Genomic DNA, 14,549 nt, shown 5'->3' with positions numbered 1-14,549 from the left:
CCTAACTGAAATTGATGCGATCTTCTAAGGTAACAAATGATTTTTCAATTCATCAAGGATCATGGACACTACCACAAAGGCACATATCCACAGCTCAATGACGATTGAAGGTTTAAACAATTCAAGTCTCTCCAGTTGACCACACAAGGCGTTCCTACAATCAGTAAGAAGCTAGTGGTTTGGAACGTGAATCTCACCAAAATCAAGCCCAACACTTAGTCCTTCAAACTTAAATACTACTTTGACTGAGAATGATTCAAGAAAGTAAACAACCATGAAGATAGCCACAAGAATTGCAATAAAACACCATAACTTCAATATTTTATTGATCTCAAAGCCAAAATAGGCAACAATTGCTTGAAATTCTTTCTTCAAAACTCAATCTTGCTACAAAATAACTTTCTTCTCTCCAAAGCTCTAAACTTCTAACTATTTCTTATTGCTCTATTTCTAATTACAAAATGAAAATAAATGAGGGTATATATAGCATCCTCAATTACAATGAACGGCCCAGATCAAAAGAAGATCAACGGCTGAGATTCTGACACCTAAACCCTAATTAGGGTTTTATTACAAAAGTTCCCTTTTTATTGAACAATATTAAATGCATAGCCAAATATTTAATTTGGCACAAAAATCTAGGAAACATAGACCAATGACAATTAAGGTGCCATGTCATCTATAACAACCTCTCTTCTAGAACCTTATTCCCTTTCCAATGCTCCTTTTTAGCATATGCAATGAATCTGGACACGATTCCCTCAATCTCAGCAATAGGAATCTCGGGAAGATTCCTCATTTGTTCCTCCAAGTGAATAATTTGATCAAAGGCCTTGAGAAGAGCTGCGTCCCATTCAGGTTCGAGTTCCTTGATTTTCTCAATCAGGAGCATAGTAGCGAACATTTGATCTCTTTGCTCATCTGAAATAACATTCTCATCTTTGCAAAAGATGACTTTGACCCTTTCTTCCAACTCTTGAAGATCCACATCTGTCTCAGCTTCGATCCTTCTGCCAAGAATAGTACATAAAACCCCAAACACCCTGTCCTGGATTGGATGGATGACCTCCTCCACTTGATTGCATTTGGCGCTAGTGTCCTCGAAAAGAACTTCCTTCATCTGGAGTAAAGTAGACCACTGGAGTAAATTATGAGCTCCTCCATCCATTATCTTTTCTTGTGCTAAGGTCTTCCTTGGTGTTTGCCTGATTACTTGAAGAACAGGAATGATAACATCTTTAGTATGAGCAAAGGCGGCTACTGTTATCATTAGGTTGTGGATGATCTCAAGGACCTGGATAGCTCGATGAATGGTCTGCATCATTCTTGTTGCAAACTCAACGGCAACTGTATGGGATTTGTCAATCCAAGAGCTCATAAGCTGGACCAAGCTCTTAACTCTCTCTGCCTCACCAACTGATTCAAGGGGAAGTGCTTGCACAGGAGATACTGCTGGATCCTGACGTCCCAAAGGCTAACTGAGGTGGCTAAAGTAGCCTCTCCAAGCACCGACCTCTTTCTCAAGTTTTCTATTCTTTTCCATTTCTCCTCTAAGCTTGTCTTTAAGTGCCTCAAATGAATCAGTTGCCTCATCGAATGCCTGCTCGGTGGTGAGTGGACCAAGCTCAACGGTTTCTACATCATACTCTTCTGCAAGGATCTCACCTTCATATTTGTCCACTGCCGGTGTAGCTATCTGCAACTTCCTGGACCCTGTCTCATCTCTGATCATCTTGGACATCTTGGTGGCCTTCTTCTTTTCTGTTACTCCTTGAGAATTTCCAACAAGGCTATCTAAATCAATCACATTATCTTCGTCTTCGATCACAATCACCCTTGTTAGTCTCTCCTTCAACCAATCTGGAATGGCGGACCTTGTCTCTCTAACTTGTATTTCTTTAGGTAGTGGCTCTTCTTTCCGGAGAGGAGATGTCGCTTCATCATCATTCTTGTCTTCATGTAGCTCATTGACCTGGGGAGATTGACTTGATGAACGTTGAGATGCCTGTCTTTCTTCATGTTTATCATTCTGAACCATTGATTCCATAGATTCCTCCACTTCAAGTGTCCTCTTCTCCTGTCGAGAAGATGTGCCGAATGAGCGATCTCGATTGGCTTCTTGCTTCTTCTTGGAAGATTCTCTTTTCTCAGGTCTTTCCTTCCTCTTCACACCTCTAGGATGAGGATTGCCTTCACTTACGCTTCTGTGGTGAGGATTGCCTTCACTTGTGCTTCTAGGATGAGGATGGCCCTCACTTGCGCTTGCTCCTCCTTCTGCCGATCTTTCCTCCAAAGTAAAAGTCATAGATATGTTATGCTCTCTCAACTTTTGATGTTGCACATCAACCCATCTGCGAGTACAGGACAAAACTGGGGCCATCAAAGCTTTTAAGTCCACAACCTCAAGTTCATTCCAATCTATCTTTACTGCCTTGTCCTCTCTATCATAGGATGACTGGAGGTGCCTGCCACTGTCCTGAGCTTGATCGGCCACTCTGTAAACTTTGCATTTCCTGATGAAATCCAAAGGCAATCTGGAATGCATCTTTCTTTTCACCTCTAAATCATCTGAGAGATTCATCCAAAAGTCCTCTACCTGACATTCATGCTTGTATTTTCTACCAACTGTCTCTTCTATATACCCATAAGGATCAAAATTCTCCGTCAATGAAAAGAATGAAAATGAATATAAGGCCAACTCTCTTTCTGCATCATCTAAAGCTGGAGCATTAGGACATACCTCAACTGAATTTCCTAGTATGATAGGTACAGGAATCCCATTTCCATGCCTGTGTCTGAATGCCTTCGCATAAGCTGCCAACTGCCTAGTCACCTCAAGTAGCACTATCCTGTCTGTCGGATATCTTGGCAACATATATGGAGGTGAAGGACACCCATGAACTCTAATATATGTAAACTTCTGGAATTGGATAAACCAAGCACCATACCTCTTTACAAGTTCTTGTGCCTCTTGAGATAGCCGATTGTGAATCCCGCCTTGCAGTGTCCTGGTGATGTTCATTGTGAAGGTATCATTGACTAACTTGTAATTACTCCCAGGTGGATGATGCAAATGAACATAAGAGTCACAAACTCTGACTTCTCCGGGTCCTCTTCCAATTGCTCCTCTGTGAGGTAGTCCTGCATACTCAAAACTCCTGATCAAGGCATATATGATGTATGAGCTCATGTGGAATGACTTGGTAGCCTTCAGTCTTCTCAACTGCACGTCCAAGCAATGGCTAATAATTCTAGCCCAATGAATTGTTCCTTTTCCTTGAACTATCACTTGGATGAAGAAGAACATCCACTTCTCAAAATAGAAGGCTTGAGGAGCCCCTGTAACTCGATTGAGTAAGGTTATCAAATCTCTATACTCCTCCTGGAAGCCGATCCTATGTGGTGTGTTGGGAATCTTGCTCAGGCGAGGACGACTTTTGAGTAACCAATTCTTGTTGATGATGCTCAAGCAAGTGTCTGGATCATCTTCGTACATGGATCTAGCTCCTTCCAAGCTTTTGTAAATCATATCTTTATGTTCTGGCAGATGGAGAGCTTCACTAATAGCCTCATCTGAAAGATAAGCCAAAGTGTTTCCTTCCTTGGACACGATCGATCTTGACTGTGGGTCATAATGGCGGGCACACTCGATCATCAGCTCATGGCACTAGATTGCTGGAGGGAAGCCGGCCGCCTTGATAATGCCACTTTCAATTATTCTCCTTGCGACAGGTGATGGCTTTCCAATGTAAGGGACCTCTCGAAACTTCTTCACACTGAAGTTTCCCAAGTTGGTATCTCCAATGTTGCTCCATTTTGACACGATCTTGGTCTCCATTTCTTCATTCCTTTGATCTTCCTTCATAAGGGCTGGACGACTGGTGGATGCTCCTGCCTTTGGGGTCGCCATCTTGACACCTACACAACATTTCATAATGAGCAATATACCTTGGAACGTAGAAATATAGATTGGATTTAAGCTTTAAATTTAGGAAACTTCATGATAAATCTTTGAATTATCATTTCCTAAATATGACTACGCAATTGGAAATTCAAAATTTCAAAATTTGAAAATTGGGCTAGGAAGATCTTCACCATACCTCTCTTTGAGAACTAGCTCTAAAAAACGATGCAAAAATTAAGAAATTCGCTAGGCAAAATGAAGATCGAAGTCTTCTAGCAAAGGCGCCTCCTTCATCAACTTCACCACCCTTTGGGTCTTCAATGCCTTGAGGAAAACTCGCTCCACCTCCAACCTCCAACAAAGTTCGCACTCCTTCTTGGTTCAAAATTCGCACTTCTCCTTGGATCAAAATTCGCACTTCTCCTTGGATGAGATTTCGCTCCTTCTATTGCTTCTCCAAATCGCATGTAAACAATGATTGAATGATGGATCAAAATGTTTCAAAGTACCTTTCTTATATAGGCGCTCATGCATTGCAATTGCCCATAGGCCGACTTGGAAAATAAGCCTAAAATAAACAAAAATTAAATAAAAGAGGAGGCCGACCTTTATAAAAATAATATCCCAAGCGCTCTCTTTTTTTATTTAATTTAATAATAATTAATTTAAATGCCTTTGCAATTAAAAAATTTCGATTTTTTAAAAGGCTAAATTAATTATTAAATGCCTTATGCGAACTCATTAAATGCCCATTTAATTAAATATTTCACGTTTTTAGCGAATTTGGCATTTTAATGTAATTTGAAAAATATTGGCACCTAAGCATGGGAGGAATAAGGGACATCTATCAACATCGCTCTGGTCCCTGGGAGAGGGACAGGGGCGCCCATGCATTTTAGCCTTGTATTTCTCGCTTTTCACGTTCAAAGTCTTATCCTGGACATCAAAAATGGCCTTTTCGCTTGGAATCTTGAGTTTGATTTATTCCATCTTTGGAAGGAGTGTACCTTGGAACATTTTCGCCCTGGTCCCTTGGAGAGGGACAGGAGCGATCCTTTGCTTTTGAGCTTAAAATTGTCGACTCTTGAGGTTAACTCCTTGTTCATTATCTTCCTAAAGATATTTTGACTTTGCATGACCTCACCTTGACATGGTTTTGGAAAGGAATGATTGATTCTATAGAAATCGCCCTGGTCCTCCAGTGAAGGACAGGAGCGATCTTTAGTCCATGGCACAAATCCTTAATCATATCAATATCAAATCATCTTCAAGGCGTAAAACATTGTTCCTTAATCCATCTCGAGTCTTGCAAACGAAAGTAGCACTCCAAAATGTTAGGTAACTAGGCAAATTTGAAGATTTCGCTCTAGTCCCTTGGTGAGGGACAGGAGCGCTTTACCTTTTATCTTTGGACTTCATTTTCCAAATCGCCAATTCATGATGTGAGGTAGGCAATGATCATCATCTCTTGTTTTATGCATGTTTTGCTTGTTTTCTCAAGGCAAAATTGACCTTCTTAGGATTTTCGCCCTAGTCCTCCAGTGAAGGACAGGAGCGATTTTGCATTTGGGCTTAAGTTAGTCAATTTTTTAGGGTTGGTTCCTTGTTCATCGCCCTTCGAAAGACATTTTTGACTTTGTAAAACCTTGCTTTGGCGTGGCTTTGAAAGGGAATGATTGTTTTTATAAAAATCGCCTTGGTCCTTGAGTGAAGGACAAGAGTGCCATTTAGTTCTTGGTACAAACCCTTGATCGTGTCAACTTCCAATTGCCTTCAAGGCGAAAAACGTCATTGCTTACTCCATCTTGAATGTTGGAAACGAAAGTGGCATTTTAAAATTAGGCATACTTGAATATTTCGCTCTGGTCCCTTGGAGAGGGACAGGAGCGCTTTGGCCATTATTCGTCCAGTTTTGCGGTCTTTGCAACTTTGTTTTCCCTTGAAGCTTTTCAAATATCATCGCCATATTATGCCTTGGCCTGGATTCGACCAAATTTGGAAGGGGAGACTTGATAATGCATTTTTCGCCCTGGTCCCTGGGTGAGGGATAGGAGCGCCTTGGCCAATATAGGCTCCACTTGTGTTTTGCAAACTTTCAAAATTATCTTCAATGGATCGATTATGCCTTCCTTTACTTATCCCAAACGTAAAACTTGCTTCACCTTTGCCAAAAACTTGTCTTTTGAGAAAATCGCTGTGGTCCCTGGGAGAGGGACAGGAGCTACCTTTGAAATTCGCTTTGGTCCCTAAGAGAGGGACAGGAGCGCCTTAGCCAATTTGGACCGATTTTCTCCATTGTGGTCCATTCAAGTTATATTCAATGAGCAAAACGTACTTTCCTTGTCCTTCTCAAATCGCGAAATCATTTAAATCTTGCAAGGATAAGGCAAACTTGGCATTCAAGCTCCGGTCCTTCAGTGAGGGACAGGAGCGCCTTTGGTCCTTAAGGTCAAGTCTTTACAATTTTCAACTCAAATTTCCTTTGCTGGGGAAGATACCATCATTTCGCAAGTTATGAACAAAAGTCCAAATCCAAAAAATGTCCAAGAAGGTGTGTTTGAAGAAAATCGCTCTGGTCCCTGGGTGAGGGACAGGAGCGAACTTGTCTTGCTAGGCCCAAAGTTCAATCTTTCGTTGCCAACGACGAAGTCTGGATACTCCTTTATGCTCATTTCATCCTTCATTGCGTCCTTGATGCTTCAGTTCGATCAACCAAGGCCCAAAATGATCTAAGAAAACCATTTCGCCCTGGTCCTTCAGTGAGGGACAGGAGCGATTTGGTCTTAACCTTTAAAAACTTGTCATTTTGAGTCTTCAAAATCTTCAAAATCTTCAATTCACGTTCGATCATATCCCCTGGCGATCCTACACAAAACAATTAAAACAAGTCAATAACCAAGATGCATAAAATATCACTTTCGCCCTGGTGCCTGAGAGAGGGACAGGAGCGATTTTGCCCTTATAAGCCAAAATATCAAAAAATTAGGTCTTCAAATCACTTCATCATGCAGGGTTAGGTCGTCTTTAAGTCAAGGAATCGGTTACCTTGCTTCCAAAATTTTGGTTAGAGTTTGCCCAGACAAAATGTATAATTCCATCATTAAAATGCTAACCCCTAGACCTAACTTGAATTTGCCTTCAAAATCTTGACTGGACCCATCCTGAGACATACTCAACTTCCTAACAGACTCAGGCTATTTCAAAATTGCAATCTCAGCTAGGATGCTTAATAATCTTTCAAAATTAGACTGGACTCGGCTTGAAAATATCAAAAGGCAACTCCTAAGGCTTAACCTTAGTCCAGACGACTCACTCACTTACTCAAAATCCTAAAAGCAGAGAGAAGAACAGGCAAAACAAAAGCAAAAAAGAGGGGGTCCCCATTTTAATGGGGCGATGTGTGAAATGGTCACAACACCTTGTCAATCCTAATTATGAAAAGAATTTTATCCTCTATACCTTTGGAGGAGAATTCAACATCTCAGCTATCCTAACACAGCTGAACGATGATAATTTAGAGCAACCCATTGCTTTCTTTAGTGAGGGGCTAAAGGACTATGAGCTTAAGTATAGCTATGTAGAGAAGCAAGTCCTCACTGTTGTAAGGGCATTAAAAAAGTTCAAACACATGTTGTCTAACAACAAGATCTAGCTCTTAGTTTCGCATGCAAGTGTCAAGTATTTCCTTCTAAAGAAGGACATCGGTGAGAAGAGGGCTGAGTGGATAACCAAGGTCATGGAGTATGACATCAACATCAGGATCACCAAGCTTGTAAAAGGCAGGGGCCTATGTGAACAGCTTGTCTCATCTTTTGAGACTACTCCAGAGGTCGCCCTTGTGTTACAAGAGGATCAACCAACTGGCAACAACACTCAATTCAGTTGGGTAAGTGACATGACCACCTTCTTAATGGAAGGTAGATACCCCCAAGGTCTGGACAGGACCAAAAGAAGGCATTTCAGGTTGCAGTCCATTCCCTATGTCTTAGTGAATGGCACTCTTTTTCGAAGAGACTCTAATGGAGTCTTACTAAGATGTATCAAGCAAAACCAAGTCAGCAGATTGTTAGAGGAATTTCATGATGGCTCTTTAGGGGGCCACTTCTTTGCAAGGACTACGGCTATCAAAATAATGAGGGCTGGTTATTACTGGCCATCCTTATTCAGTGACTCACATAGATGGGTGAAGAATTGCAAAAAATGTGCTCTCTTCTCTGGGAAGCAAAGACTAGCTGCCCTACCTCTTCATCCCATCCAAGCAGATCAACCATTCGCACAATGGGGCTTAGACTTCATTGACATGATAAATCCACCTTCTAGTGCTGGCCATAAGTGGATCTTGGCCGCAACAGATTACTTCACTAGGTGGACAGAGGCAGTCGCATTGACGGATGCCACTGAGGCCTCAGTGTTGGAATTCCTTGATGGGATTGTGACAAGGTTCGGTGTCCCCTCCACCATCATATCAGACAATGCTAGGGCATTTGTTGGAACCCAAATCAGTTCTTGGGCAATTATGCATGGTGAATACTTGAAGACATCATCCAATTATTATCCTCGGGGTAATGGCTTAGCTGAATCTTCCAACAAGAACCTCATCAGGATAATTAAAAGGACGATTGAAGACAATCAGAGGGCATGGCATACTAAGTTGAGGACGGCCTTATGGGCTAACTGGATCACACCCAAGAGGGCGACCGGTAACTCCCCTTTCATGCTAGTATATGGGAAGGAAGCAAGACTCCCAACTTCCATGGAGTTACCCTCTCTTGAACTAGCACATCAGTTGGAATTGATAGAGAGTGATGCCATGACAGTAAGGCTAGCTGAGTTGATGGAGCTAGAGGAGGTTAGAAGTCAGGCTATGCATACACTTGAGACTCATCAAGAGCAGGTCAAGAAAGTTTTTAACAAAAAGGTGACTAATAGGGTCTTCAAAGAGGGAGATCTAGTTCTCAAGTGGGATGCAGACAGAGCCAAAGTTGGGCAACACTCCAAATTTGATGCTATCTGGAGTGGTCCATATGTCATCACTAGTTGCAAGGAGACCAATGCATTTCATCTCTCCAGGCTTGATGGCGAAGATCTTCCGATCCCAGTGAATGGGATTCATCTCAATCCCTGCTTCTGAAGAGGGTGTTGATGACTATGTAAATATTAGACTAGAAGTTGTTTTGCTTTCATAAGCGTTTGTGTACCTGCCGCATTCTCCTTAAGAGGGTGTGCGCTCTAGTTTCCAATTTTCCTCCAAGTGATGGCGCACACATGTTTTGGGACTTTCAATGACTCAGTGCCCAATGGATGCTCAAGGCTTCTGGACTTCATGCTGAGCAGGCAAGCATCCCACAGAAATCGCCAAAAATGTTGTCATTTTATGACACCCTTGGTCCATCAATAAGAACCGATCAGAGATACGATCCATGGACCAACACTGCCCCAGTTGATCGAGGAGAAAAGCAGAAGAATTATGAAGTGTGAGGTGTTGCCTTGCCCGGAGGAAGTTCCTCCCTTAGCCTTTTCTTCCTTCCCCAGAATTCCGGAACCCCGAGGTTCCAAAGTTCCTTCTCTTTGCCTTCTCTTGTTTTTCTTCTTCGGAACTCCGAAACCCCGAGGTTCTAAAGTTCCTCTTCGTTTTCTTCCCTTCCCCGGAACTCCAAAACCCCAAGGTTCCGAAGTTCCTTCCCTTTGATGCCTCCCCTCTTCTTTTCCCGAAACTCCGGAACCCCGAGGTTCCGAAGTTCCTTTCTGCTCTCCTTTCTTTCCCAGAACTTTAGAACCCCAAGGTTCCGAGGTTCTTTCCTTGTCTTCCCCATTTCGGGAACCCAAGTTTCCGAAGTCCTCGGACTTATTTCCAGCTGGCAACACTTCCGGATGGCGCGATCAACACTCGAAGCTTTAAATGCTCCGACGACTTTTATGACTTGTGCACCTTCTTTTGTGGAGCCACAGGGGTGCATTTAATGTTTTTGGCAGGATTTTCATCAAGAGAGGTACGGGGCCATGCTTGTTGTGGTGACTTATGTCATGTCTGCATGCTCTGAATTTGGAAGGTCAGCAATCCACCCTTCTCAAGGTTGCCTTTTCAGAGTATGGCAAGGTTGCTTGCATGTACAGAAGTAAGGTGCATGCACTTCTCTACACTCCCAGACTGACATTTCCGTGCACACACAAGGATCATGATCACTCTTGTAACCAATTTTCTATATAAAGGCCGTTAAGCCTCATTGGAAAGGGTTCTCTCCCTGCTGACTTGAGCTATTCTATGCTCTTTCACTTCTCTTGTATTTATCTTGCATTTATGCAACTGTAAGTTTGGCCATTGGCCTTATAATGAATTGAAATCACCATTCTTGCCTTCCTTCAAACTTATGTACGTTGTGTATGTTTCCTTACCTTCATCATAGGTGTATGTTTTGTGGCTCTTCTCTCATTTATGCTGTGTTAACTTATTTTTGAGTGTGACTTGTGGGAAACCTTCTCCCCTCTTGGCATTCAGCGAATTCTAACCTTCATACATGCATTGGGGTCACTCATACAACTGAAGTTTGTACATCTCTTGGGTTTTTCAGTTGATTCTTTGTGTCATTTCAGGTAGGAAGAGGAACAATCTCTTCTTGATGCATCACCTCCTTTTATTTCAAGCAATTCTCTCTTCCTTTTACATCTGCAAGTTGTTAGGATAGGCTTAGGAGTAAGTTTTGAAGTGTTGAGTTGGTTCAACACCTGCACCTGGATTGAGAAGGAAGTCGGCCTTCTCCAGAGATTCAACCCCCTTGCGCAAGGTGCCACACTTCGGGGTTGTTTTCATGTTTCACAAGGTTGCTGAGTTGATAGCTCAGCAAAGGTGCAAGCTTTTGTGATAACAGTACCTAAAGAAGAAAGGGAAAAAAGAATTTCTATTTTGCAACATAGGATTAGTAGAGACAGAGCAACACTTTGCCATGGAGTGCCCAGCGTCCAGTGACATTTGTACCAACTATGAGAACATTATAAAAATGGACAATTTAAGCAATCTGTTTGAAGAAACAAAGCTGGACAAAACAGAAAACCTATTGATCAAAATTCACTGTCAAAGGGCAGATCTAAAGAGGAGCTTACAAATTGTATAAAGCTTCGGTGCCCTATTTTTTGGGGGGTGTGCTATTCCTGGGTCGCATAGGCTGTTTCAGCCTCATAGACGTTATTAAAATCTTTCTTTCATTCATTCATTCATACAACCTACCTCAAATTTCCAAACCAATATATTCCGACATTGGTCTTCTAGCGGAATGCTTCTCTATTATAGGACTCTAACTCCCAAAACTCAAACCCATTCTTCTTGAACATACATGATTGTATAATAGATTGGACATGACACTTGGCCTTCATCGACAAGCTTAGTAGTAAGAAATGGTTATGCCAAGTGTTACTAGTCTGATGTAATTCCCACTTCAAGAAGTGAGTGCAACTAACACTCCAAGGAGGCACCAATAAAGAATTTGAAAGAAGCAGGTTTGTTGACAACAAGGGAGCTTCCAAACTAGTTTAGGCTATCTAATGAGAGCAACCGATGGATGGTGAGTTTTTAGAAATACCATTCATGAGGCTAGTGTCTTGCACAAACAAATTTAACCATCTACAACCGTTGGAATTCGTGTTCAGTCATTGTGCAGCACTATGAAATTTGCACACAAGTTGTAAGAAAACTGAAAAATGGCAAAAAGGTTGCACGGAAAACAAAGGTCTGTGCAGTGACTTGTGCAAAAAACAAAAACCATCCACCAATTTACACAGTAACACTAAAGATTGCAAAGGTTTTGCAAAAGCTTGAGCAGTAAAATGTGAGCTGAACGGGCTGAATTGTGCTTGCCAAAGCTTGCATGGAATGCACGGAACAACTCGATTCAACTGGGTTCTGCTTAAAAATGCAGGAGTTAATTGTGCAAGTCCACTCACACCAAATCTACCCTAACAAACACACACTAACACAAAACATCAAAACACACAAGCAAATGCAGGCTAAACTTGTGCAGGGAAAACCTAAACCTAGAAACAAAGCAAGAAAGAAAAAATAATGATGCAAAATTGTTCAACCCCTAGGATGTTCCTACATCAATTTCATTGCCAAAGCCTGGTTTGAGATGTCTCATTCAATCCTAGACCTTCTCCAACATCTATGACCTCTGATTTCGTACTTGGATCAGGAATACACACCGATCTTCCCACATGATAAAATCTCGATAACCAAGTTCCCCGCCCTCAGTTTTGATGCCCATTCCCATCCTCACCCCCGCCCCTATTTTCCTATTCAAATATCAGTTATAAACTTATAAGATTTAAGGTGTACTAAGCTTACATCTAAGCGTATCCTTTTTAAATTCCTGCATTCCCTCGCTCCCTGCCCAGGAAAGGAATCTCAGTCAAACATAGCCCAAGAATTACACCTTACAAACAGCAAACGCCTAAGACTACTTGTAGGCTTTGCTCTAACCGGATGAAGGCTTCAAAACCTATTTTGCAATTTTAAAACAAATACCTTATAAAATTTCACCAGATGGATTGAGTTCAAGTAATAAATATACAGGACTTCCAAAGGGGAGCCCTAGGTTTAAATCCCCACAAGATATAATAAAGCATTATAGTTATGTAAAAACCACATCCAAATAGTGTCCCAACTGGATACAATACCATACCCGAACTGCTGGCTATGGTATGCGCCACTTGACAGGCCTTGGGGATACCCATTCGGTCATGGCAGCTATACCGAAGGTCATCTATAATCAAATATTAAAAAAATCGATGAATCTTAAACAATTAGCATTTGTTTTGCATATGGCAGGTGAAAATCGTCTAAAATTATCTGACCCTACGAAATTTTAGCATTTTTCCCGACATAAGCAATTCGTCTTTGTTTTGTAGATAGCAGATTAGCAATTTACCCAACATAAGCTGACAAGTTGTTCCTACCTCTAACTAAATTTTGCCCCAAGTAAGCAGAGCAAAGAAAGTAAAATTAAAGTTACAAATACACATATATTCAAGAAAAATAAAAAAGGTATTGAGCTCACCTGCCATTTTGTGGTCTCAAATGCTGTGAGAAGCTCCTTTCTGTAAGCACTAGGGCTCCGTGGGATTACATGGTCGCTACAGGTGCTATTGATCCAACCTCTATAGGCTGACTCTAACCTGCATTTGTGTAAATTTAACAGCTCATTTCCTTTTTAATTCCAAATTAAAAAATATGAATATATCACATCATTTAATATAAAATATTCTTTGATCATGGCGGCTTATGAATCGTAATGTACCTCTCTGCGGATTGCTGAACATCTTCTGCTGCAGAGAACAGGGGATTAAGCTCCCACAATGTATAATCTTCACCCATTCATCCAACCGTCAAAATCCCATCACGCCTTCCCAGACATGAAAACGTGGCATATATGAAATAAGCAATCTGTGCAGAATCCCCGCTGCTCCTGCTGCTATTGATGTTTATTGTTTCCTCGGCCCCTGCCTACTGATTTGTTTCTGGTAAAATATACATACTCAGTGGCTTTTTTGTTAATAAATAAAATATAACAATATTTATTTATATCTGGCGTATTTATACGATATGAATGTATCGTACTTGTTACGAATACGAATTCGGGCGTATATAATCTGCACTCTGCTTTAATGTTTTAGTGCTATTGAGTATTTTTGTTTTTTCCAAGTTCTTTTTAAATTTAATTAATATATTGCCATTGTTTAATATTCTCTTCTTTTAAATTAATTTGTGGGAATTGCATTTTTATTTGTGCCTATAATGTTTAGGAGTATTTCTAGGGGAATGTATTTCCACATGGGAGTGGGAGTTCTTTTTTTAATTAAAGTCTCATATTTTCGGTTGAACATTTACTTTCTATTGTATAATTTTAGTTGGCATAAAGATGTAAGTAGCTACATTTGATGTGATTGTTAATAGGGAATATAAATTAAGAAATGGAGTGGGGAATGTTATTTCATTTATCAATATTAATTATATAAATAGGGAATATGTTATTTTATCTATTATTAATTTTTTAGATAGTTTTTTTTTGTTTCATCAAAGTGATGTCTTTTGTTCTATGAGTCACTTCAGCAAATGCTTAAATTTCAATTGTAATAGTTTTGCATCTAGTTGGCTTCTCTTTAGCACGGTCCAGGGGGAGTTGTGTTATGTTGTGCTATGATGTATGTTCCTTTGGAGTTGTTTCAGTCTTATGATTTGATATGCTTTCATTGACAGTTGGTTGGTTATTCATTTGTATTATTTTATCCTTACAATATTATATATATAGTATTGTTTTAAGAATATCATATTTAGATGTAGATAGTTTTATTGATAGTGGTTGTGAAAAAAAAAAAATTGTGAAAAAAAAAAAAAATTGTGTTACAATTGTCTTAATTATATTTAACTATATTGATTTTAGAATTATAATAATTGATAACAAGTGCCACATAGTGGCTAGTACTTGCGTTGTTTTTAGTATAGTTTTAATAATAATTATGATTTAATTTTAATAATGATTTAATTTTAATTATAATTATGATTATATTTTAATAATGATTATATTTTAAAAATAACTTTCGTAATTTATAATGTTAAAAATTGTACAATTAGACTTTGGTAAATAAAAAGATTGAA

The 14,549-nt window shown here is 40.2% G+C and overlaps 1 protein-coding gene across 1 annotated transcript in view; it reads right to left on the bottom strand.

Annotated features, from left to right (window-relative positions):
• LOC131028877 (uncharacterized) overlaps positions 1-13,451 on the bottom strand; it is a 40,496-nt gene extending 27,045 nt beyond the window's left edge. Inside the window, exons 1-2 of the mRNA XM_057959251.2 lie at positions 13,192-13,451; positions 12,952-13,069 (exon numbers count right to left, since the gene is read on the bottom strand). Coding sequence (XP_057815234.2) covers positions 12,952-13,069; positions 13,192-13,268 — 195 coding nt within the window. The 5' untranslated portion in view covers positions 13,269-13,451. The remainder of the gene's footprint in view (positions 1-12,951; positions 13,070-13,191) is intronic.
• Positions 13,452-14,549: the final 1,098 nt, after the last annotated feature.

The sequence above is a fragment of the Cryptomeria japonica genome, chromosome 8, assembly GCF_030272615.1.
Source record: "Cryptomeria japonica chromosome 8, Sugi_1.0, whole genome shotgun sequence".
In the NCBI taxonomy this organism is placed as follows: Eukaryota; Viridiplantae; Streptophyta; class Pinopsida; order Cupressales; family Cupressaceae; genus Cryptomeria; species Cryptomeria japonica.
Note: the sequence above shows the minus strand (reverse complement) of the source record. Positions and strands in the feature narration are given on the sequence as shown.